The sequence below is a fragment of the Loxodonta africana genome, chromosome 11 (assembly GCF_030014295.1).
Source record: "Loxodonta africana isolate mLoxAfr1 chromosome 11, mLoxAfr1.hap2, whole genome shotgun sequence".
NCBI lineage: Eukaryota > Metazoa > Chordata > Mammalia > Proboscidea > Elephantidae > Loxodonta > Loxodonta africana.
Window position 1 is genome coordinate 60,333,003 of NC_087352.1, and position 26,431 is coordinate 60,359,433.

The window sequence follows — 26,431 nt, forward strand, 5'->3', positions numbered from 1 at the left end:
TCTGAGGAATGCTTTTATTGCAGCTGCTTCCTCGGTCCACAGCCACTGCGTGGAAGGACACCATAAGAATTCTGCCGAACTGTTCCTGTCACAAGTCCCGTCCATCTCTTCCTCTCTGCCACTTCCCCGGGCCAGATCCTCCTTAAGCCTGCCGGTAAGGCTGCAGTCGCTGCTGCGTTTCACGGAGTCGGGACCGGCGTCGCGATGTGGAGGGAAGTGACAACGAGGGCTGAGGAAGGCAAGGTGACAGAACCAGACGCAAGAAGACGTGCGGGTCGCAGGAGAGAGAGGGATCTAACGCGAAGAGAGCCGCGCGCAAGAGCGTGGGAGAAGGCGCGGGCGGAAGGCGGTGGCCGGGCTGGGCAGGGGAGACCGGGGGCGGGGCAGCGGCGCGCCGGGGGCGGAGCTCCCGTGCCAGTCACGTGAGGGTCCCGGCGGCGTCGGCGGCGACGGCGGCGGCTGTGGCCGCGGCGTCTTTAGCGGCGCCCAGTGCAGGATGGTGCTGGAAGCGGCGGCGGCGGCCCTGGTGGCGGCGGCGTTGTTGGCGGCAGTGGGAGGGGGTGCTGTGGTAGCAGTAGCGGCAGCGTCCGCGGCTGGTATAAAATGGCGGATTTCGAAGAGTTGAGGGTAAGCAGGGGCCAGGAGTGGAGCGCAGAGGCCGGGGGGAGGGGAGGCGGGGAAGCCGCAACGTCGTCTGCTGCCACCTTCTCGTTGCCGGGACCGGTTGGCCGACCCCGACTCCCGGCGCGCGTCCGAGCCGGCGCCCAAGTGGGCGGGGGAGGGGAGCGAGTCGGCGGAGGACGCCTGGGCCGTGCGGGGGCTGTGGGCCTGGGGCCGAGGGCGAGCCCGCCTCTGGGTCCTGTTGGCGAATCCAGGCACCTGGCGCGGGGGTAGGGGCCGCCCTGGGGAGGGGCACGTGGGACCCGACTTCCCCGTTTAAGGTCTGAGGTAAAAAACAGCGTTTTATTTTCCACCTTCGCAAGGGGTGTACGTGTCTATGGCGATTGAGAAGTCTACATGCCACTTACTTGGAGGAAGACTATTTTCTGAAAGGTGAAGTTGCGCTCGAGAATGTTTCTCTCCTCTCTGTGGCAGATGATACCGTGTAGTCAGGTCTGTCACAAGAAAAGGCCCCTTCCTCCAACCAGTGTTTCCTCCACATATTGGAAGCGTGATCTTTTGGGAGCCTTGCCTTCAGTAATCGATATTTTCTTGGTACCATGGTAAGAAATCTAGAAAGTCTGTGTTGTCATGAGCTTTTTTTTTTTTTTTTTTTGTCAGTGAATTTGCTTTGCTCTTGAGGAAAAAAAATTTTTTTTCCTAGCCTTAGAGCAAGGTCATAACTTGATAGTTATCTTTGTATAGTAGACATTTGTAATGGAGTATAATGGAGGTTAGCAGAATTTTTTTTTTTTTCCTTCAGACTGATAACCTTCAGAGTCCTTAACTGAAAGAAAACTAAGTGTGACAAATGAGCCGGATTTATTTTTTATGGTCGCTATGTTTTTTTTTATGTCCGGGTTTATGTAAATGGAATATGTAAGGACGGGAACCCTGATACTTAAAAATATATATTTCAAAATAGGAATGAATGTCAACTTTAACTGCAGCCAGTTTGCGTAATATAGACTATGATGTTAGGGTTACTTTTTTGGAATAAGAAGGAAGAAAAATCTGTTAAAAGAGTCAGTTTTGTGTGTTACTTTTCGGTGAGGGATCTGGTGGAGGAAAGTCATTTGTTACCTGGCTAGTAACTTACAGAAGAACATATTCTTGGTTTTGGTCGAAAGGAGATTGTTGTAGTTTACATAATGCCTGCCATTTGTCCCCCACCGCCCGCCCCCTCCAAAAGGAATTAGAATGCAGTAGAAAAGCCATGTTCATGCATTTTATGATGGCGTAGTGGTTAAGTGCGACGGCTGCTAACCAAAGGGTTGGCAGTTCAGATCCGCCAGGGGCTCCTTGGAAACTCTATGGGGCAGTTCTGCTCTGTCCTGTAGGGTCGCTGTGAGTTGTAATCCACTCGACGGCGCTGGTTTTGGTTTTTGGACTAGTTTATATAGAGGACCATGGTAAGAAAAGGATGTTCATATTGCCAAGTTCAAGTAAGGGTTTTAGTGGCTGATGAACCTCAGGTTGGAGGTTTTAACACCTGTAGAGCTTTTGAAAAAACCATGCTTGAGCTTCACTTCTGTAAATCCATGTATTAGGTTTAGAAGACTGCATTTTGAAATTATTCTCACCTGCGGTAGTAATTTTTGTGTAGTGACAAATATTTGCAAATTTTTCTCTTCCTATTATTTTTATTGATGAGAACTTTTCCAGAACTTGTGTTAGACTTTTATAAATGTTGTTGAAGCTTAACAAAAAAGCAGAGGATTTATTTACCAGTACAGGGCAGAAACGGTGCTTACATTGGAGTGGAACCAGGAACTGGAAAGTGGTCAGAAACCAAAGAAACTTTTCTCCCTCTTTCTTTCTCTCCATTTTGTTGTGTGGATCAGCTGTCTTTGCTTCTCCCTGCACTTGATAGAAGATGGCCCTTCCCTTACAGTTGACTTCAGGTGACCGACAGAGACTAACCAGGGAGAGTTCTCAGAGGAGGGGAGGATATGGGCTGGGAAGATGCTTGAAAAGTTATCCATGTTCATCTTTGCCTTAGCCACTTTAGCAGCTGTGATGGTTAAGGTTATGTGTCAACTTGGCTAGGCCATGATTCCCAGTGGTTTGGCAGGTATTATGTAATTATTCTCCATTTTGCGATATGATGTGAACAGCCAGTTTGTTGAAAGATCATTCAGTCGAAAGCCAATCAGTTTCCTTAGGGGCGCAGCCTGCAGCCAGTATGTATATATGAATGTTCTGGCAAAACTCTCTCTTGGATCCTGTATCCTATCGGTCATCCTCTGACTTCTGTTCTTGGGACGTGAGCCAGCAACTTGCTGCCCGATCTGCAGATCTTGGGATTCCTTAGCTCCCGCAGCCATGTGAGCCAGCAGCCTTCCGCCTGACCTTCCAATTTTGGGTTTGTTGGCTACCGCAACCACGTGAGTCAGGAGAAGCCTTTAGTCTGATGCTTGACCCATGGGTTTGGGACTTGTCAACTTCTACAACTGCGTGAGCCGTTTTCTTGAGATAAATTTATATATATATATATATATGCGTGCTTCATTGGTTTTTCTTCTCTGGAGAAAAACGTTTGGTACTGAGAGTGGTTCTAGAGGGGAAATTCATAAGGAGGATGAGTTTTCTGAATTGTTTCTCAAGCCTGGCTAGCCTTAAAGGTGCTGATGACTGTCTCTAGTAGTAAAGAGGACACTGTTAATCCATGGCATGAGGTGGCCATAGAAATACACAAAATAACATCACCCATGGTAAAGTATTTGTGAGAGATAAGGTTCTGGGTGATCGCATATTTGATATTTTTCTACAGTTTCATCCAAATGAGAAGTATAAGCTGGTTGGTCGGTCGTGGTTTTGCTGGACAAAGTGGTGAAAGAACGAGTTGAGCTCAGGGCTTCAGAGTCACAGCTTAAAAAAAAATAAGTGCCATATAAAAGACCTGAAAGTTCCCACTTGAGCCCTGAAAGAAATCACCTTTCTTGTAGTAACAGAGCTGATACTGCCAAAAGCCAAACCCAGAGTCTTAAGAGTGTCTGAATTACAATGCCAGTTGAATTTGTAACCTTGAATGATGTCTGAAATTAAAGTGAGGACACTGATTGGGAAGAAATGGGATCCCAAAAAGTGGGATGGGGCACATTGGTAGATAATCAGGAAGCTGGGGACATTGAGCCCCTAAATTCCATTAAATCACTCCTGCCAACAGAACTAGCCCTCTTACTCCCATCTGAAGAGATTACGCCATCTTTGTTTGCTGAGCTCCCTTCCTTAGTTAAACCATTATCCCTTCCACCCCCATCTGTTGAGTTAACCCAGCTGTGTCTGAAGAGCTGTTGAGATACTGCCGGCGGCGTTGCCTAAGACAGATGCCTTACAAAACATTGCTGAATGTTCCCCAAACCACCCCTGCCAGCATTTTTGCTTCTAGACCTATAACTAGACTCAAGTCCCAGTGAGCCCCAAGAAGTGAAGTACAAAGTATGACCCCTGAGGAAATATGCTACACTCCAAAAGAACTGCTTGATTTTTCTGATATATACAAACAGGAACCTGGGGAGTATGTGTGGGAATGGCTATTAAGGGCATGGGATAATGGTGCAAAAAGCATAAAGTTGGACCAGTCTGAGTTTATTGATATGTGATCACTAAGCACAGATTCTTCATTCACTGTTTTTGCTCGAGAAGTTAGAAAAAGATCTAATAGCTTATTTGGTTGGTTCACTAAAGCATGGATTAAGCGGTGGCCTATACTAAATCAAGTTGAAATGCCAGACCTGCCTGAGTTTATTGTAGAAGAAGGTATCCAAAGACTTAGGGAAATTGGCATGTTAGAATGCCAGTAGCGTCACTATGAGTTGGAATCGACTCGACAGTAACAGTTTGGTTTTAGAGTGAATTTATCAGGTTGGATCCACAGACCCACACATGGAGTACCCTGAGGACACATGTTTTATCACAATCGTGAGAAACAAATTTATAAAGAGAGCTCTAGTGTCCTTGAAGACTACTGTGATTGCTGTTTTATGTAAGTCAGTTTTGACAGTGGGAACTGCTGTAACTGAATTAAGACACTGAACTACAATGGGTGGAGCCCTGGTGGTGCAGTGGTTAAGAGCTCAGTGGCTAACCGAAAGGTCAGCAGTTCTAATCCACCATCCACTCCTTGGAAACCCTATGAGGCAGTTCTGCTCTGTTCTGTAGGGTTCCTATGAGTTGAAATTGACTCAACAACAGCAAGTTTTTTTTTTTTTTTTTTTCTGGTTTGAACCACAGTGGGGCTGGTTGGACCTTTGGTGGTAGGGGCCAAGAGGTGGAACTTAGTCACCAAAGAAAAAGTGGGCGTGGTTACTGTAATGAACATCAGAGTCAAGGCAGTAATCCGAGTAGTCTGACTTGTATGAACTTAAGGCATTGGCTGCTTAGTCATGATGTCCCTAGGAGAGAAATAAATGGGGACTCTACTATTTACTTCATCTGTTCAAGTGGAAGAGTCCTGGATCAAATGCATGTCAATCTAACTTGAATCGCTAGCATAGTCACAGCCCCTCAATCAGTTCCCGGACTTGAGCCACTTTACAGACCAACATACAACCTCATGAATGAAGGGGAGGCTTGAGGAAGGACCCCACTAGCTGCCAAAAAATTATACTGTTATTCTTCCTCCCATCCTTTCCCAAAGGAATGTATGGACTTTTACGGGAGTGACTGTCTATTGGGGAAAAGGAAGTAATTAGTCTTTTTTGGAGTTACCAGACGCGGGCCCTGAGCTGACACCAATTCCAGGAGACCCAAAATGTCACTGTGGTTCACGAGTCGGAGTGGGATTTATGGAGGTCAGATTATTAGTGGAGTCTTAGCTCAGGTCTGTCTCACAGTGGGTCCCTGAGCCCATCCTGTAGTGTTTTCCCCAATTTCAGAATACATAGTTGCAGTAGATATACTCAGCAACTGGCAGGACCCCCGCATTGGATTCCTAACATGTGAAGTAAAGGCTTTTATGGTAGGAAAAGCCAAGTGGAAGCCATTACAACTGCCCATACCTAGAAAGTAGTAAACCAAAAGCAGTAGTGCACTCCTGGAGGGATTGCAGAGATTACTGCCACCATCAAGGACTTGAAGGGCGCATGCAGGGTTAGTGATTTCCACCACATCCCCATTCAGCTCTTGTATTTGGCCTGTGCAAAAAATGGATGGACCTTGGAGAATGACAGTAGATTATCGTAAAATTAATCAGGTGATGATTTCAGTTGCAGCTGCTGTTCCAGATGTGGTTTCATTGCTTGATCAGATTGATACATCTGGTAGCCAATATGCAGCTAGTGATCTGGCTAATGCCTTTTTCAATACCTGTTTTGAAGGAACACCAGGAGCAGTTTGCCTTCAGCTAGCAAGGCCAGCAGTACACCTTCACTGTCCTACCTAAGGGGTATGTCAACTCTTGAGCCCTATGTCATAATATAGTCTGCAGGGACCTTGATTGCTTTTCCCTTCCGTAAGATGTCATACTGGTCCATAACATTGATGATGTTATGCTGATTGGAACTAGTAAGGAAGAAGTATCAGTGACTCTAGACTTACTGGTAAAACATTTGCATGCTAGAGGGTGGGAAATTAATCAGACAAAAATTCAGGTGCCCTCCAACTCAGTAAAATTTCTAGGGTACAGTGGTGTGGGGCATGTTGAGATATTTCTTTTAAAGTGAAGGATAAGTTATTGCATCTAGCCCCTCCTACAACTAAAAAGGCACAACGCCTGGTAAGCCTCTGGATTTTAGAGGCAGCATATCCCTCATTTGGATGTGCTACTCTGGCCTTTTTATCAAGTGATTTGAAAAGCTGCTCTTTTTGAGTGGGGCTCGGACAATGAGAAGGCTGTGCAACAGGTTCAGGCTGCTATTCAAGCCACCCTGCCACTTGGGCCATGTGATTCAGCTGATCCAGTGGTGCTTGAAGTGTTAGTGGCAGATAGAGATGCTGTTTGAAGTCTTTGGCAGGCCTCTATTGGTGAATCACAGTGCAGATGCTTAGGATTTTGGAGCAAAGCCTTGCAGCCCTCTGGAGATAACGCTGTACTTTTGAGAAACAGCTTTTGGCTTCTTACTCTGCCTTAGTAGAGACTGAATGCTTAATGATGGGATACCAAGTCACCATTGGCATGGGCTGCCCATGTGACCTATTGTCAAAGTTGGACATGCACGGGCAGCATTCCATCATTAAATGGAAGGTGGTATATATGAGATTGGGCTCAAGCAGAACCTGAAGGTACAAGTAAGTTACATGAGAAAGTGGCCTGAATGCCCATGGTTTTCACTCCTGTCACATTACCTTCCATCTCCCAGTCAGTACCTATGGCCTCATGGGGAGTTCCTTATGATCAGTTGACTGAGGAAGAGAAAACTTGTGCTTGGTTTATAGATGGTTCTGCACGATATGCAAGCACCACTGGAAAGTGGACAACAGCAGCACTGCAGCCCCCTCTGGGACCTCTCCGAAGGGCAGTGGTGACGGGAAATCCTCCCAGTGGGCAGAATTTCAAGCAGTGCACCTGGTTGTTCACTTTGCCTGGAAGGAGAAATGGCCACATGTGTGATTGGTATACTGACTCATGGGCTGTGGCCAGTGATGTGTCTGGATGGTCAGGGGCTTGGAAGGAACATGATTGAAAAATACGGGGAAGAGGTGTGTGGATAGACTTCTCTGAACGGGTCAAAAGGTGAAGATATTTGCTCGCCAAAAGGTGACCTTGGCAGAGGAGGATTTCAACAATCATGTTGTCTTCAGCTGGGTTCTCTAGAGGAGCAAAACCAGTAAAGCATATAAATATACATAAAGAGAGATTTATATTAAGGAAATGGCTTATGCAGTTGTAGAGGCTTGAATGTCCCAAGTCTGTGGGGTCAGGCTGGAGACTTCTCTTGATTCATGTAGCTGTAGGAGAACCCAATATTGGCAAGTTAGACAGCAGGGCCCTGGCTCACAGGCTGCAAAGACTGACAAATCCCAAGATCAGTGGACAAGACGGCAGGTGAGCTGCTAGCTCAAGTCCAAGGAACTGGAGGTCAGACAAACAGGAGCCAGCTGCAGGATCCAGAGTGAGCAAAAGCCAGTAAACCTTACCAGAAAGTCCACCTACATTGGATGCGGGCAACACCCCCTAAAGAAACTCCTTTTCAACTGATTGGCTACTCATAGAGGATCCCGTCATTGAAGTAATCATCACATTATATCAGATCTCACCATGGAGGTGATCACATCATTATAAACCAAAAAAACCAAACGGGTTGCCATCGAGTCAATTCTGACTCATAGCGACTCTATAGCATAGAGTAGAATTGCCCCGTAGAGTTTCCAAGGAGCACCTGGTAGATTTGAACTGCTGACCTTTTGGTTAGCAGCTGTAGCTCTTAACCACTACACCAGGGTTTACTCTCATCATTATAGGACTGCCAAACTATGTAACTGCCAAACCAATGATAATCATGGTCCAGCTACATTGACACACAACCTGAACAATAACACAAGTGTATAAGATGATGTGTTCTGTGGAAACCAGTCACTTTCTTTCCCCAATTCTCCCTTCATTGCCCAATGGGCTCATGAACAAAGTGGCCATGGTGGCAGGGATGCAGCCTAGACATAGGCTCAGCAACATGGACATCCACTCACCAAGGCTTATTTGGCCACAGCCACTGCTGAGTGACCAATCGGCTAGCAGCAGAGACCAATACTGAGTCCTGGATATAGCACCATTCCTAGGGATGATCAGCCAGCAACCTGCTGGCAGATTGATTATATTGGACCACTTCATCATGGAAAGGGCAGTGTTTTGTTCTTACTGGGATGATCACTTACTCTGGATAGGGATTTGCCTTCCCTGCATGCAATGTTTCTGACAAAATTACTATCCATGGACTTACGGAACCTCTTATCTACCGTCATGGTATTCCACACAGAATCGCCTCAGATCCATGGAATCACTTCACAGCAGATGAAGGGTGGCAGTGGGCCCATGCTCATGGAATTCACTGATCTTACCATGTTCCCCATCGTGAAGCAGTGGGTCTGATAGAACAATGAAATGCCTTCTGAACACACAATTATGGTGCTGTCTAGGTGGCAGTGCTTTGCAGGGTTGGGGTAATGTTCTCCAGGTTGTTGTATGTGCTTTAAATCAGTATCCAACATATGGTGCTGTTTCTCCCATAGCCAGGATTCATGGAATCAAGGGGTGGAAATGGGAGTGGCACCACTCATCATTATCCCTAGTAACTCATTCACAAAATTTTTGCCTTCTTTCCCTGCAACCCTATGCTATGTGTGCCTAGGGATCTTCCAGAGGGAAGAATGGTCTACCAGGAGACGCAACACTGAATCCATTGAACTAGAAGTTAAGAATGCCACCCAGCCACTTGGACTCTTTATGCCTCTGGATCAACAGGCAAAGAAGGGAGTTACCATATTGGCTGATGTGATTGATCCTGATTACCAAGAGGGAATGGGATTGGTAGTACATAATGAAGGTAAAGAAGAGCATATCTGGAATGCAGTAGATCCTTTAGGGAATCTGTTAGTATTACCATGCCCTGTGATTAAAGTCAATGGAAAACTATAGTAACCCAATTCTGCCATGACTACTAATGGCCCAGACTCTTCAGGAATGAAGGTTTGAGTAATCCCACCAGGCAAAGAACCATACCAGCTTAGGGCAAAGGGAATATGGAATGGGTAACGGACGAAGGTGGTTCTAAATACCAGCTACGACCATGTGACCAGTTGCAGAAGCGAGGACTGTAATTGTTTTTGGTATTTCTTGTTATGTGAATATGGGTGCATATATGTGTGTGTATATATATATAAATATATCAAATATCTTTGTTTTCATCCCCTCCTTATTCCGTTACTGGTTATAAAATATAAGATGTAAATGGAGCTAGTGCGTTTTCGGCTGTACGTATGTTAGTTGTATCATTTTAGGCTCAAGTATGACAGTATAATGGTCTTTCTTTTTAGATTATGTACGGTTAAGGAGATGTATACAGGTCCCAAGTTGACAAAGGGTGGACTGTGATGGGTAACATTATGTGTCAACTTAGCTAGGTCATGATTCTCAGTGGTTTGGCCAAAAACGAAACCCATTGTCATTGAGTCAATTTTGACTCATAGCGACTCTATAGGACGGAATAGAACTGCCCCATAGAGTTTCCAAGGAGTGCCTGGTGGATTCAAACTGCTGACCTTTTGGTCAGGTTAGCAACTGTAGCACTTAACAACTACGCCGCCAGTGGTTTGACAGGTATATGTAATTATCCTCCATTTTGTGATCTGATGTAAGTGGCTAATCAGTTGAAAGCCAGTGAGTTTCCTTGGGGAGTGTGGCCTGCATCCAGTGTATGCATGGATATTCTGGCAAAGCTCTGTCTTGGATACTGCATCCAACTTGTCATCCTTTGACTTCACATTCTTGGGGTGTGAGCCAGCAGCTTGCCACCTGACCTGCAAATTTTGATATTCTCCAAGCTCCCACAACCCCTGATGTCAGCAGCCTTCCGCCTGACCTGTAGATCTTGGGATTTGCCAGCTCCTGCAACCCTGTGAGCCAGCAGCCTTCCTCTGCCTGACCTTCTGATTTTGGGTTCATCAGCCCCTACAACCACATGAGTTAGGAGAAGCGTCCAGCAGATTTGGGACTTGCCAGCCTCCACAACTGTATGAGCCATTTTCTTGAGATCATTCTCTCTCTCTCTATGTTTATGTACTTCACTGGTTTTGCTCCTCTGGAGAACCCAGCCTAAGACAGCTGCTCAGTAGAGACCCATCTTCCCCTACATTTGGAAATGAATTGTAGCTCCCCTCCCCACCATTGCAAACACGGTCATCCTCTTAGTGTGGTGATACCTCAGGAGGTGGTGGTGGTGGTATAATGATGATAATGGCAAAAACCTACTACAATGTGGTACCTATTATGTGCCCGGTTTTGGTCTGAACATTTCACATATACATACATATTTTATACTCTCAACAATTTTATGAGAAAGCTGAGGCATTCGGAGATTAAATAACCTGATCAAGGTCACAGAGCTCACGATGGGAAGAACTGGGATTTTTGACCTTATAGGCCTGTGTTCTTCAGAGTCTAAGTAATACCCTTCTGTGTACTCTCCTTCAGATCCAAGTGGAGCATATAGCCATTATCCTGAAATGTGTATACTAAAATGATAATCAACACCCTTCATATGTGACATATAATAGTGTAGGGAAAACAGGACAACTGATTAAAAAACTCATTGCCGTTGAGTTTATTCCAACCCATAGCAACTCTCTAGGGTCGCTATGAGTTGAAATTGACTCGACGGCAACGGGCTTAAAAACTGCTTAAACCCCAAGCCAAACCCATTGCCGTCAAGTCAGTTCTGACTCATAGTGACCCTATAGGACAGAGAATTGCCCCATAGGATTTCCAGAGAGTCCCTGGTGGATTTGAACTGCTGACCTTTTGGTTAGCAGCCATAGCTCTTAACCACTACGTCACCAGGGTTTCCAGAAACTGATAGGGACTGACTAAATGATGGTCCTCGGTCCAGAATATATTCTGATGGTCAGAGGATCAGCAAAAACCATGGACTTTTAGTTTTTTGGCTAATTCCTTGGCAGTAGAGGAAATGGTGGAGCCCTGGTGGTGTAACAGTTAAGTGCTCGCTGCTAACCAAAAGGTTAGTGTTTCAAACTCATCCAGTAGCTCTGCAGGAGAAAAGACGTGGCAGTTTGTTCCCATGAAGATTATAGCCTAGGAAACCCTATGGGGCAGTTCTACTCTCTCATATAGGGTCACTTTGAGTCAGAATTGACTTGCAAACACAGAACAATTGCAACAGAGGAAAATGGTTAGCGATTTAGCTGCCACATATATGGCTGTTGATTTTGCCACTGAGAAGATTTCAGTTATCCTGCAGGCCACTTTCTAGGGGCCTGTATAACCAGAGCAGTTCACATCTGCCTGGTGTTTCCATCTCCTGCACTGGATGTTGGGAATTGTGGGAAGTGTTGAGGCTGTCCTCAGTGTGGTTTAGTAACTCCTGTGGCTTTTATTTACTAGGTTTGGGATTATTTGATTAGCTGTCTCCTATAGAACCTTAAAAAAAATTTTTTTTTTTTTTATAGAACCTTAAGGCACTGCCCGACAACGTCACGTTTTGAGACTGCTATGTGAGCCAGTACCAGAGATCTGGTCTGGTCACAGAAGCATGTGGCAGCTCTACAGCGCCCTACCCTTTGCCACCTTTCAGTTTAGGTGATGAGCAGAATGCCAGCACACCTCTCTTCCTGTTCTGGGAGAGAGTGTCTGATTGGCCAAGCTTAGGTCAGGGACCACTTGTGTCCTAATCATCTGTAGCCAGGGATCTAGCAACGTAGTACAAACCTGACTGGAGATTATCCAGATGGGTTGAGGGAAAGGAAGGGGAAAGTTCTCTGAGAAGGGAAAATGTGGACTGTACAGTCCAAGATAATTATTATCTATCATATATTGTAAGCTTTCAGGTGCCAGAGAGGAAATTATTCATTTCACCCTTTGTTTGTTTACAGCATCTTTGTTGGTAGGGAGCTAAAGGGGTAGTAAACTAGTTTGTGAATTAACTATAGAGCTGGGACAAAGTGGTAAGATCTGGTGGCCAGGACCTCTGTCCAGGAGCCTTGGTGGCACAGTGCTTAAGCACTCGGCTGCTTATTGAAAGATTGGCAGTTGGTACTCAATCAGCCGCTATGTGGGAGAAAGATGTGGAAATCTGCTTCTGTAGAGATTTAAAGCCTTGGAAATCCTATGGGGCAGTTCTCTTGTCTTGTAGGGTGGCTGTGGGTTGGAATGCCCCCCTACTCCCTCCAAAAAAAATAGTCTGTAGAGGAACCAAGCAACAGGTGGAGGAGAGGCAAAATAGCTGGCGTTTCTGGAGCCCCTCTCTTCTTAGACCAGAGCAACCATTGTCTTTCCCCTCTAGCTGTATAATTCCAATACTGGGCTGTTGGTGGCAATCACTCTTAAAAAGGTCTCTGCTGCAGTTTAGCCTGTAACCACTCTCTCTAATTGTCTTCCCTAATGAGTGGAAGGGGAATCTATTGTAGGGTCATTCTAACTTTTTTTAAGGATCTTCTTCCCATATCCCTCATTCCCTTCCTTTCCTGCACTGAGAGTTTTTTCTGTGTATGTCTTGTAGAGAATGAGAGTGAATGTATATACAGAAGTCTGGATGTGTATTTCGACCACTGAAAAAGCCAGTGATTATAACTTTTTAAAATAATAGTGGTTTACCAAACTGGCTAAGTCTGATACTGTATCATAATTGGAAGAGCACAGACTTGGGTCTTTAGAGACAGGTAATTCAACAGCAGAAGGTTTTCTACCTGGAAAGCTTTGGTTCCTTACACATAGCAAGAGTTGCCATCTGGATAACTTCAGGGGCTGTTAGAATGCAGAGGGACAATGGGAAGCTAGTGGGGGATTTGAAACTAAAGGTCTTCATCTACCCTGCCCCACAGTGTTGGGCAGGGAAATAGGTTAATAGATGTGATAGATGTAACAAAATCCACCATGAGATTCAAAATTATTACTAGTGGACACATCTAAAATACCCAGGAAGATTTCACCTGAGATATGTCTATGAAAGTGACTTCAAAATTAATATGTACTTCGAAATGAAATAATTAGGTTTAATAGCCAGTGTCTTAGTTACCTAGTGTTGCCTTAGCAGAAATACCGTATGAGTGGCCTTTAAAGAATAGAAATTTATTTTCTCACAGTTCTGGAGGGTAAAAGTCCAAATCAGGATCTTGGCTGTGTTGATTCCTTCTGTGAGCCTCTCTCTTACTTTCTGATGTTTGCTGGCAGTCCCTGACATTCCTTTGCTTGTAGATGGGTCCTCACATGTCCTCTGTTTACCCCTATGTGTCTGAGTCTTTTCTGTTCTCTTCATAATTCAGAAGTAATTAGGTTTAGCACCCACCCAAGTATGGTATGACCTCATGGACGTTAACAAAACAAAACCCCTATTTCCAGACAGAGCCATAATTTACAGGTATAGGAATTAGGATTTCAACACATTTTTGGCGGCCATAATTCAGTCCATAACAGTAAATCAAGATATTCTTAGCCATGGTAGGTAATTTTACATCTGCTTGCCACTTGGGTCTGCACCCTTCCTCTGGTGAACATGAATATCTTTTCTGGTAGAGATGATATTTTCTAACTGTAGCATTCTCCAGATGTTTCTTTTTTTCTGAGCATTCTTGCTTCTGTTTTTGTGGATTAAAGGTATAATAAATACTGTAGAATTTAGCCTTTTAAAGTATACGGTTCAGTGGTTTTTAGTATAGTTACAGTTTTGCACCTATCCCAAAAGACTCATTGCTGTTGAGTTGATTCTGACAAATAGCAACCCTATATTTTTATAGGACAGTGTAGCATTGCCCCATAGGGTTTCCGAGGCTGTAATCCTTACAGAAGCAGACTGCCACATCCTCACGTCCTTTCAGTTAGTAGCTGAGCTCTTTAACCAGTGCTCTACCAAGGCTCCTTTTGCAACTATCGCCACTATCTAATTCTGGAACATTTTTATCACTCCTAAAAGAAACCTCATACCCATTAGCATATTCTTGATTCCTCCCACTTCCCCAGTATCTTCTAATCTCCTTTGTCTTTGTGATTTTGCCTGTTCTTTATATTTCACGTAAATGGCGTTTTATAACACATGGCCTTCTGTGTCTGGCTTCTTTCACTTAGTGTCATAGCATTTTCATGGTTCATCTGTGTTGTAACATGTGTCACTACTTCATTCCTTTTATAGCTAAATAGTATTCCATCTGAATGTAGCACATTTTATTTATCCATTTATCACTGATGGACACGTGAGAGTTTACATTTTTTTGGCTAATGTGAACATTAATGTACAAGGGTACAAGGTTTTTTTGTGAATATTTTCAGTTCTCTTGGGTAGATGCGTAGGAGAGAAATTGCTGGATTATGTGATAACTGTGAAACTTTTGAAGGAACCATCAAAACTGTTTCCCAGAGCTGCTGCATCATTTTATAGTCCCACCAGCAGTGTGTGAGGGTTCTGATTTCTGCACATTCTTGCCAACACTTGTTACTGACCCCATCTTTTTTATTGTAGCCTTCCAAGCAGGTGTGCAGTGGTATCTCTTTGTGGTTTTGATATGTATTTCTCTGATGACTGGTGATGTCGAGCACCTTTTCACGTTCTTATTGGCCAGTTGTATATCTTCTTTACAGAAGTGACTGTTCAAATTCTTTGCCTTTTTTTTAATTGAGTTGTCTTTTTATTAAGTTGTAAGGTCTTTATGGAAATGCTGGTGGTGTAGTGGTTAAGAGCCACGGCTGCTAACCAGAAGGTCAGCAGTTCAAATCCCCCAGGCACTCCTTGGAAACTGTATGGGGTGTTTCTACTCTGTCCTGTAGGGTTGCTATGAGTTGGAATCGACTCTATGGCAGTGGGTTTTGTTTTTTTTTTTTGGTTTAAGGACATAATATATTCTAGATACAAGTCCTTTACCTCATATATGGCTTGCAAATATTTTCTTTTGTTCTGTGGGCTGTCTTTTCAGTTTCTTGACAGTGTCCTTGGAAGCACAGACTTTTTAAGTTTTGATGAAGTCCTATTTATATTTTAAATTTTATTGTGGTTTACGTGAAAGTATACAGCACAAATTAGTTTCTTCATTAAAAAATTTATTCACAAATTGTTTTGTGATGTTGGTTGTAATCTCCACAGCGTATCAGTACTCTCCCCCTTTCCACCTTGAATTTCCCATGTCCATTTGTCTAGTTTTCCTATCCCTTACTGCCTTCTCATCTTGCCTTTGGGCAGGAGTTGCCCATTGGTTCTCAGATACTTGGTTGAACTAAGAAGCACGTTCCTCAGGTGTGTTACCGTTTGTTTTATAGGCCTGTTTCATCTTTGGCCGAAAAGTGGGGTTCAGGAATGGCTTCGGTTTTGAGTTAGCAGTGTGTCTGGGGGCCATAGTCTTGGGGGTTCCCTCAGTCTCTGTCAGACAAGTAAGTCTGATCTTTTTTTGTGAATTTGAATTTTGTCCTACAGTTTTCTTCTGCTCTGTCTGGGATCCCCTGTTGTGATTGCTGTCAGAGGGGTCAGTGGTGGTAAATGGGCACCATCTAGTTCTGGGCTCAGGCTGGTGGAGGCTGTGGTTCATGTAGGCCTTTAGTCCTTTGGGCTTATATTTTCTTGTGTCTTTGGTTTTCTTCGTTCTCCTTTGCTCTAGGTGGGATGAGAACAATAGATGTATCTTAGATGGCTGCTTGCAAGCTTTAAGACCCCAGATGCTACTCAACCAAAATAGGATGTAGAATATTTTCTTTATGAACTGTGTTATGCCAGTTGACCTAGATATCTCCTGAGATGGCGGTCCCCAGCCCTCAGCCCCAGCAACTTAGTCCCTAAAGGTATTTGGATGTGTCTAGGAAGCTTCTGCAACTTTGCCTTGGTTAGGTTGTGCTAACGTCCCCTGTGTTTTGTGTTGTCTTTCCCTTCACAGGAAACCCTGATGGCGTAGTGGTTAAGCGGTACGGCTGCTAACCAAAACATTGGCAGTTCGAATCCGCCAGGCACTCCTTGGAAAATCCATGGGGCAGTTCTACTCTGTCCTATAGGGTCGCTATGCGTCGGAATCGACTCAATGCCAGTGGGTGGGTTCCCTTCACAAAAGTTGACAGTCATTTAGTGATTTCCCCTCCCTACATTTCCCATCCCTTGTAACCATCAAAGTTTGTTTTCTACTGTGTGTAAATCATTTCTTGAGTTTTTTAAAGTCCAGTTTATATTTTTGCCTGTGTACTTTTGGTGTCAAGTCTAATTGATGAGAAATTTAGGTCATTGTGTTTTCTACCTGTTCTGGCACTTTGATTCCTACCAGTTAGATTTTTGTTCCTAATTCTGCTGTTGATTATTTTTAACTTTTTATGATAGTTACATGTCTATTTCTTGATCTGTGTGTTTTAGCATCTCTTGAGTTCCCAGTCTTTCAGAGGATTTGACACCCATCCATTTCCTTTGTTTCTTCTGTCTCTACCCTCTCTCCCTTCCAGCCTTTGTTTTCTATTGGTACCATTAGATTGTCAAGCATTTATGTTTTATAACTCTTCTAAAGTTTTCTATTTTTCTTTCTACAGAAATATTCTGGAAATTAAATACGAATAACCAGCTTTTGTGATATGTATGTTGATACAAGTATCAGTCACTGTAGAATCACATAGTGTGGTGCCATAGAGGAGCTTCTATGTTATTAAAACTTTTTCTTAAAAAGGAAATATAATAAAGTTTTGCTTGAGTGAGGAGAGGAGAGCTCATTCAGCTTTTCTTGAAGGTAGACTTTTTCGAGCTCTTGACCTTCCTGTGCTAATTTGGGCAGATTGCTTTCTAGACCTGATACACAGCTGTCATCCTGGGATTGCTTACATTGCATTCCTGGGCGAGGTCTGTTTTTACTTGGATCCCATCCATGTCTTTCTCTTTTTTAGATTCCTTTTTAGTTTTAGTGGAATACAGTCTTTAGTCCTTGTTTCAGGAAGGATCTGCTGGTGATAAACTTTCTGAGCCATTAAATGCTTGAAAATACTGCTTTTATTCGTTACTGAAAGTTTATAGAATTACAGTATTAAAATACATAGTTTTTCTTTCAGAACTTTGAAAGCTTTGCCCTAGGGATTTGAAACACTCAGTGTAGCCAAGGAGAGGTCTGTTCGTTGTTCATTCATTGCAAATCTTTTGTAGTAACCTCCTTTGCAATCTGGAAACCTTTATATTTGGTATTGTGCCCTGTGTTTATTTGTAGGTTTTAAAAAATTTCTTCTGGTAGATACATTTTCATTTCTAAGACCCTTCAGATCTGGGGAATTATCTTTTATTTGACAACTTTTCTTCTCCTTTTCTCTGAGACTCTTATTAGGTGGATATTGGACTTCCTAGACTGAAGTTCTGCCTTTTTTACATCCTAGGAGCTTTCCTTGACTTTGTCTTTCAACTCTTCTGTTGATTTTCAGTAGTTAATACTTTATAAGATCTCTGTCATCTTCCTTTTCTTCTCTCTCTCTTTTTTAATAGCATTGTGTTTTAAAAGTTCTCTTGGAATAGTTCCCTAAATCTGTAATTACAATAGTGTTTTTTGTATTTGGATATACAGTGTTTATTTTTATCTCTTGATGTATTTATATAATGAAGAAAAATGATTTTTTGTAACAGGTAAAATATAAATAAATAATAAGATTACTTATAGCAGGTAAGATGTAGCACTGGCGGTTTTTTTTTTTTTTTTTTTTTAAGATGTAAGTAAACAGACATGTACCCACCACCCAATTTAACAAATAGTTCATTGTCTTAGGTTTAGCAGATGCCTTTCTCTGATCACATCCACTATGCATACCTCACCGTCACTAGTAAGGTAACTACTGTGCCAAATTTTGGGTTCATTATTTCTGTGCCTTTCTTTATACTTATATGTATACAAATATTATTTCTTTTTATGTGTTTTAAAACTACAAAAATTCTATTTGTCTTTGTGTGTTTTTTTGTTCGCATATCATTGCTTTTGATTTCCATTGTGCTGATATCGCAGTTTATCCATTCTCTTGCTGACAGGAAATTTGTGCTGTTTTTCAGGCCCCCAAATCTCTTATCCACACTTCTGAAATACCAAAAGCTCTGAAAAAAAAATTGTAAATTTTCAGCAAACTTTATTTTGTGAAAAAACCGAACCTGCACTGATATGAAGCTGTTTATACTCCTTATTGATCTCACTTAGTGTGAATATTTGTATATTTCACTGTAGAAATTCTAGGAATAGAATTGCTGGACTTAACGTTATGTATGTGCATCTTCAACAAAGCTGGATAATGCCAGATTGTGTTCCCAACAAGTTTGTATCCGGTAGTGCAGAAGTTTTCGTTGGTCTGCTTTCTGTCAACACTTGGCTCTGTCACACTTTAAAAGTTTTTGCCGGTCTGGTGAGTATAAAATAGCACCTCTTGATTTTCATTTTTACCCTTTTGGTAGTAAGTTAAAGCATCTTTTACTATGCTGATTAACCATTCTTCTTCCCTCGTCTGCGAAATTCCTGTTCATGTCAGTGTTTGCACCAGGTTATTTCTTGTTGATTTGTAACAGTTCTGTAATTGTGTATATGTATTGCAAATTTATTCTATCAATTTGACTCGCTTTTAAATTTTTCTGTCTTTCGATGAACAGAAGTTCTAAATTTTTAAGAAGTTGAATTTATTAGTCATTACGGCTAGTGCCTTTTGAATCTTGTTGAAGAAATTTTTCTTCAGCAGAGTTCTTGAAGCTATTTTCCATTATTTTGTAAAAGTCATATGTTTTTTACCTATCACATCTAACTTTTTAATTCATCTGGAATTGTGTGGTGAGCAGATGTATGTTTTTCCCCCATATGAATAGCAAATTGTTTCAGGACCTTTTATGCGGTAGATTCTTTCCCCACTGATCTGAATATCATCATACGTCAGCTTCATCTGTCTGTTTAGCTAGGCTTTAGTTCCGGGCTCTCTAGTCTGACTGTATGCTTCCTACTCTATTACCTTAATTACTGCAACTTTGTAACAACTGTAAAGATAAACTTTTATTGCTATATAGCATACATATAGAAAGTACACAATCATGAGAATACAGCTGGATGAATTTTCTAAATATAACCATCACGTAGGTCAAGAAATAGAATATTGTCAGCACCCCAGAGGACCCCTCCACTTGAACTCCCTCTCAGTGACTAAACCCCGTTTCCCCAGTGATACTTACTCTCCTGAGTTTAACATATTAGATTAGTGTTGTCTGTATTTTTGAACTCTATATAAGTGAAACTGTATAGTACATATCCTTTTGTGTCTGGCTTTTTTCCCTCTCAGCTTTGTTTGTGAGATTTATCCATATTGTTGTATGTAGTTGCAGTTTGTTCGTTCCCTTCCACTACCAATGTAATAGAGTTCCAGTTGCTCTACTTCCTTGTCCATTTTTTGAGTTTCAGCCATTTGGTGGGCAAGTAGTAGTTTTAATTTGCATTCCTCTAATGAGTAACGAAGGAGCCCTGGTGATACAGTGGTTAAAATTTTCAGCTGCTAACAGAAAGGTAGGCGGTTCAAATCCACCAGCTGCTCCGTGGGAAAAAAATGTGGCAGTCTGCTTCTGTGAAGATTATAGCCTTTGACACCCTGTGGACAGTTCTACGCAGTCCTGCAAGGTTGTAATAAGTTGGAATCGATGTGATGGCAATGAATTGGAAATGGGTGATGATGTTAACCCATTGCCATCAGGTTACTCATGGCTGACCCCACGTGTTAAGCATTAAGCCCGTTTTAATACAACTTCTCACTTATAGACTATCTCATTATCTGACATTTTGCATTTCCGACAATAATAAAAATCTACTAGCTGACTATTTTGCACATTAACAACATGCATTTGGTAGTGACGAACACTGAGGTACTAGGTGAGAGTAACACTGGCTTTGATGGTTAAAGTTATGTGTCAGCTTGGCTGGGCCATGAGCCTCAGCAGTTTGACAGTTATGTAATAATTAATTTGGTGGTTATGTAATGATGTAGTCATCCTCCATTTTCACATAACACCAATTTGTGCATAATGACCTAGTCTTTGGAACCTAACCATGTCAATAAGTGAGGAGAAAGTGTGTGCTTACTGGCTATTTGAATATCTTACAAAGTGGCTTTCCAAGTCTTTTGCCTGTATTTATATTGGGCCATCTGTCTTTTTCATGCCGGTTTGTAGGTGTTCATTATATATTCCAGATAACAGGTCTTGCTGGTTGGTTTGCAAATATCTTCTTTCCCAGCTCTAGAAATCTATTGGAAGTTCTGCTTGGCTTCTTAGCCTCTCCGCTGCCCTTTTTCCATTGGCAGATATCTCCAGGGGAATTAAATGTTGGGTTTAACTTCCTAGACTTCCCTTCTTTCCGGAGCTTGGCTGCTCATGTCCTTACTTGTAGTACGTCAGGCCTTTAAACAGGTATTTTTATATTATGTTCAGTTTTTAAGGTCTCACAGGTATGATTGATTTGAAGTACTCTAAGGGACAGGGAAATAAGGGCAAGTCCTCCCACTTTGTAGTTGTTTTTCAAGGAATGTCTTGGCTGTTTGCTCCTCCATGTAATTTTAGAGTTATCTTTCATCTTTTCAGGACACACACACACACACACACACACACACACACACACACACACACACAATACCTTTTGGGATTTTGATGAGAAATGCGTTGAATCTGTAAACCAGTTTTGGAAGAGCTAACACTTTGTTAGAAGTTTTTTCAACCATAAACATTGTGATCTCTATTTACTTAGGTCTTTTACAATGTCAATAAAGTTTAATGATTTTCTTCAACTCAAACATTACAGATATTTTATTTCTAGGCACCTTCTTTTTGAAGCATATCATAAATGGTATCTTTTTTATGGTTATATTTTCTAGCTTGCTAGTGTATAGAAATACAATTTAACTTTATGTAACAACTTTGCTATACAGTACTCCTAATTGTAATAAATTATCTATAGATTTTCTTTTGGATTTTCTATGCAGATAGTCCTATCTGTGAATAATGACTGCTTTGTTTCCTCCTTTCCAATTCTTATGCTTTTTTTTTCTTCTTCTTTTTCTTGTCTTAATGTGCTGGCTAGGATCTCCAGTACAATGTTGAATAGAAGAGGTGATGGGGGCATCCTGATCTTGTTCCTGATTTTAAAGGGAATGCTTTCAAAGTTTCACAGTTAAGTATGATGCTTGCTGTAGGTTTTTGTAGATAATCTTTTCAGGTTAAGGATGTTCCTTTGTTACTAGTTTAAGTTTTTTTTTTTTAAATCATAAATGGATGTTGATTTTTGTCAAAAGCTTTTTCTGCATCCTTTGAGAGGTCATATGTTTTTTTCTGTAATTTGTTACTGTGATGAATTGCACTGATTTTTTTTTTCTAATGTTAAAAACAAACTTGTTTTCTAAGTATAAATTCAACCCTAATCCATCTCTCTCTATTTTTTGTTACTGTTCTCAGTTTGATGATATTTTAGGATTTCTGCCTCTAATAATAAGTAATATTGGCCTATGTAGTTTTTTTTTTTTTTTAAATACACCTTTTCTCTTTCTTTTCTGGAAGAGTTTATGTAAGATTAGAATGATCTGTTTCTTAAATGTTTGGTAGAACTTGCTTGTAAAATTGTTACTGGTATTTATTTTGTGGGAAGATTCGTAACCACTAATTCACTTGTTTTGGTTATAGGATTGTTAATGTTTTCAACTTTTAAGTCTGTTTTGGTAGGTTATACTTTTATAGAAATTTGCCCATTTCATCCATGTTCTTGAATTTATGCATAAAATTGTTAATCTCTTATTCTGTAGTATCTGTAGATAACATCACCTTTATTTTTATTTTATTTTTTTGATGCTTTTTTTTTTTCTTGGTCACTTTTAGCTAAAAGTTTGTCATTTTTTAAAGAATTTTCAGAGAATCAACTTTTTGGATTTGTTGAGGCTCCTTATTGTATCTTCCTCATTTAATTATTTCTCCTCTTTATTTTCCTGTACCTTCTATTGGTTTATTTCTGTTCTTTTTCTTGTTTGTTAAGTTGGATGTTTAGCTCATTAATTTTCAGCATTTTTAATATATTTAATTAAGACCATAAACTTGTATGTATTGCTTTTCTTGCATCATGCAAGCTTTGATATGTAGTATTTTATTTTTAATTTCTAAGTTTTTTTCTTCTTATGAGTATTTTTATACTCACAGTTAATTTTTCTATTTTCCACTGTGAACTCTTAAATTCATAAGTTATTTATAAGTTTAATTTCTAAACATTTGGAGGTTCCTCTAGTTAATTTGATTATTGATTTGTAATTGCATTGTGGTTAGGTAGCATGAACTGTATAATACTAATCCTTTGAAATCTATTGAGACTGTGTGGTCAGTTTTTAATTATTTTTGTTTGCGCTCGAAGAGAATGTGTAGTCTCTAATTGTTGTTGCAAAGTTTTAGATATGTCCAGTAGTTAGGTTTGTTAATTATGTTGTTCCAATCTTACATCCTTATTTTTTTAGAGAGCAGAGAGGTATGTTAATGTTTTACTAGAGTGTTGGATTTTTCAGGTTTTCCTTGAGTTGCATACATTTTTCTTTCTTGTAAATTTTTAAATCCCTAGTATACGTGGGAATGTAAACTTATTATCTTCTGCTGAATTAACTTTCGCTCTGTGTAGTGACTCTTTGTCTAGGAATGCTTTTTGTCTTAAATACTACTGTTGGAAATGAATGTACCTACGCCGTCTTTCTTTGGATCAGTTAATTTTGCCTTATTTTTAAAATCTCCCCTTCCCTTACATTTTTGTGTTCTCTTATTTTACTTGTATCTCTTTTGAATATCCTGTCATTAACTTTTTTTATTTTTAACATTGAGGGATCACTTAATTTTTTTTAACTTAAAAAAAAATTAATAGGCTTTATTTGTTTAGAGTAACTTTGGGCTTACAGGTGAATTGAGCAGAAAGTACAGAGTTCCCATATACCGCTTTTTTTCCCTACACACAGGTTCCCTTATTATTATCATCTGCATTAGTGTGGTGCATTTATTATAATTGATAATTAATGTTGATACATTATTATTAACTAAAGTGTATAGTTTACATTAAGGAGCGCTGGTGGCTCAAACGGTCAAGCACCTGGCTGCTAACCCAAGAGGTTGGTAGTTCGAACCCACCCAGCCTGCTACATGGTACCTGGTGATCTGCTTCCATAAAGATTATAGCCAAGAAACTCTGTGGGGCAGTTCTGCTCTGTCACTTGGGGTTCGTGTAGGTTGAAATTGCCTCGATGGCACCTAACAGCCACAACAGCAGTTTACATTAGGGTTTACTCTCTGTTGTACAGTTCTGTGGATTTTGATAAATGCAAAATGTCATATATCCCCCGTTACAGTATCATACAGAATAGTTTCACTGCCCTAAAACTCCCCTGTGTTCCACCTACTCATCTTCCCCTTCCCCCGGGCCCCTGGCAAAACTACTTACCTTTTTAGTCTATTCCAGTGTGTCACATAGTTGTAATCATGCAGTATGTAGCCTTTTCAGACTTGCTTCTTTGATTTAGCAATATGCATTTAAGGTTCCTTCAAGCCTTTTTGTGGCTTATAGCTCATTTCTTTTAATCACTGAATAATATTCCGTGTTATGGATGTATCACAATTTATTATTGTTTATTATTATTTTTTTTATGGATGTATCACAATTTCTTTTTCCTCATTCACCTAAAGAAGGACATCTTGGCTGCTTCCAGTTGTTGGCAGTTATGAATAAAGGTGCTATAAACATTTGTGTACAGGTTTTTGTGTAAACACAAGCTTTTAGCACATTTGGATAAATACCAGGGACCTATGATTGCTGAATCATAGTGTAAGTCTATGTTCAGCTTTGTAGGAAACTGCCGGATTGTCTTTAAAGTGGCTTTACCATTTTGCATTTTCGCCAGCAATAAATAAGAGTTTCTGTTGCCCTACATTCTCACAAGTACGTCAGCATTTAGTATTGTAAGTGTTTTGGATATTAGCCATTCTGATAGGTATGTGGTAGTATCTCATTGTTTTAATTTTCAGTTCCCTAATGACGTGATGGAGCCCTGGTGGTACAGTTGTTAAGAGTTTGGCTGCTAACCAAAAAGTTGGCAGTTTGAATCTACCAGCCACTCCGTGGAAACCTCATGGGGCAGTCCTACTCATCCTATAGGATTTCTATAAGTTGGAATTGACTGGGTGTCAGTGGGGTTTGTTTTTTGCTTATTTTTTTTAATGACATGATGTTGAACATCTTTTCATATTCTTATTTGCCATCTGTACATCTTTGGTGAGGTGCCTGTGCAGATCTTTTGCCCATTTCATAATTGGATTGTTTCTTTGTTGAGTTTTAAAAGTTCTTTGTATATGTGCTTTGCAGATATTTTCTTCCAGTCTGTAACTTGTCTTTTTCATTGTCTTATCAGTATCTTTCACAGAGCAGAAGTTTTTAATTTTAATGAAGTTCACCTTATCATTTTTTTCTTTTATGAATTGTGCTTTTGAAAACGCTGGTGGCATAGTGGTTAAGTGCTATGGCTGCTAACCAAGAGGTCAGCAGTTCGAATCCACCAGGCACTCTTTGGAAACTCTATGGGGCAGTTCTGCTCTGTTCTGTAGAGTCGCTATGAGTCAGAGTCAACTCCATGGCAGTGGGTTTTGGTTGGATGATCCGTTTTGAGTTAATTTATATGAAAAGTTCAAGGTCAGTGTCTAGATTCGTTTTTTTGTATATAGATGTCTAGTTCAAGCATCATTTGTTGAAAAGACTATCCTTTCTCTATTGAATTGCATTTGCTGCTTTGTCAGAGGTCATTTGACTATATTTGTGCATTCTCTTTATAGACTCTGTCTTGTTCCATTGATCTGTTCACCTTATTGTTTTGCCATTGTCAAGTTGTATTATTGTTTACTGTAGCTTTATAGTAAGTTCTGAAGTTGGTTAGTGTCAGTCCTCCTCCAACTTTGTTCTTTTTGAGTATTGGGTTGGTTATTCTGAATCTTTGGCCTTTCCGTATAAACTTTAAAATTAATTCTCCAATATCCACAAAATAACTTTGATGGCATTTAGATTGGGATTTCATTGAATCTATAGATCAAATTGGGAAAAACTGACATCTTGACAATATTCTGTCTTCCTATCCATGAACATGGACTTTATCTCTTATTTATCTAGCAGTTTAATTTCTTTCATTAGAGTTAGTGGTGTTCCTCATAAAAATCTTGTACATATTTTGTTAAGTGTATACATTAGTGTTTTTTCATGCTAGTGTAAGTGGTGGTGTATTTTAAATTCCAATTGTTTATTACTGGTATACTGGAAAACAGTTAATTTTTGTATATTAACCTTGCAGCCTACAACCTTGCTACATTGCTTTCTAGTTCCAGAAATTTTTTTGTTGATTCTTTGGGCTTTTTCTGTGTAACCTGTCATGCTGTCTACAAGCAAAGACAGTTTTCTCTTCCGTCTCAACCTGTATACCTTATGTTTCCTTTTTTGTCTTATTGCATTAGCTAGAACTTCCACTATAATGGCGAATAGAAGTGGTGAGAGGGGACATCATTGTCTTGTTCCTTAGCTTAGTAGAAAACTTCTGTTTCCTCACAATTATGTGTGATATTAGCTGAAGGTTTTTTGTAGATGTTGTTTATCAAGTTGATGGTCTTCTCTGTTCCTAGTTGGCTGAGAGTTTTTAATTATGAATGGTTGTTAGATTTTGTGAAGTGCGTTTTCTGTATCTGTTGATCATGTCCTTTTGTGTCTGACTTAGTTTATTCAACATGATGTTTCAAAGGTTCACCCATGCTTTAGCGTGTATCAGAGCTTCACATCTCTTTATGGTTGAGTGATATTTCATTTTATATATATATTATATTTTGTTTCCTAGGAGTTATTTTTAATGCATTGTAAGGAAGAGATCCACTTAAGATCACTAAGTTAAAGGGGGTTTAATGTTGAGGAATACGTGATTTCATAGGAATGCAGGGTCTCTGAAATGGGTAGTAGTTAGGAATTGGGGTAGTCTTTGAATTTGCCATGTAGTTTCTCTTATGACGTCAGCTTGGCCACTCTTGACTTATTATTATGATCGTATGTATGTCTGGTGGTTTTTCATTATCTATTCGTGCTTATAATGTTGTTTTAATACTGTAGTTGGAATAAGCAATATTAA

General features: G+C 40.7%; 1 protein-coding gene across 10 annotated transcripts in view; it reads left to right on the plus strand.

The window, feature by feature from the left end:
• Positions 1-489: 489 nt before the first annotated feature.
• PIAS2 (protein inhibitor of activated STAT 2) overlaps positions 490-26,431 on the plus strand; it is a 124,562-nt gene continuing 98,620 nt past the window's right edge. For 3 of the 10 annotated variants that reach the window (XR_010323456.1, XM_064294566.1, XM_064294565.1), the window contains exon 1: positions 493-627. Coding sequence is in view for 9 of the 10 variants with exons in the window: in XM_064294566.1 (XP_064150636.1) it covers positions 604-627 (24 nt within the window). In the remaining variant the exon portion in view is untranslated. Of the gene's footprint in view, positions 628-914; positions 1,224-4,907; positions 9,144-26,431 lie in introns of those variants that run through there. The other 7 variants (XM_064294564.1, XM_064294567.1, XM_064294559.1 and 4 more) reach the window with 6 other exon arrangements.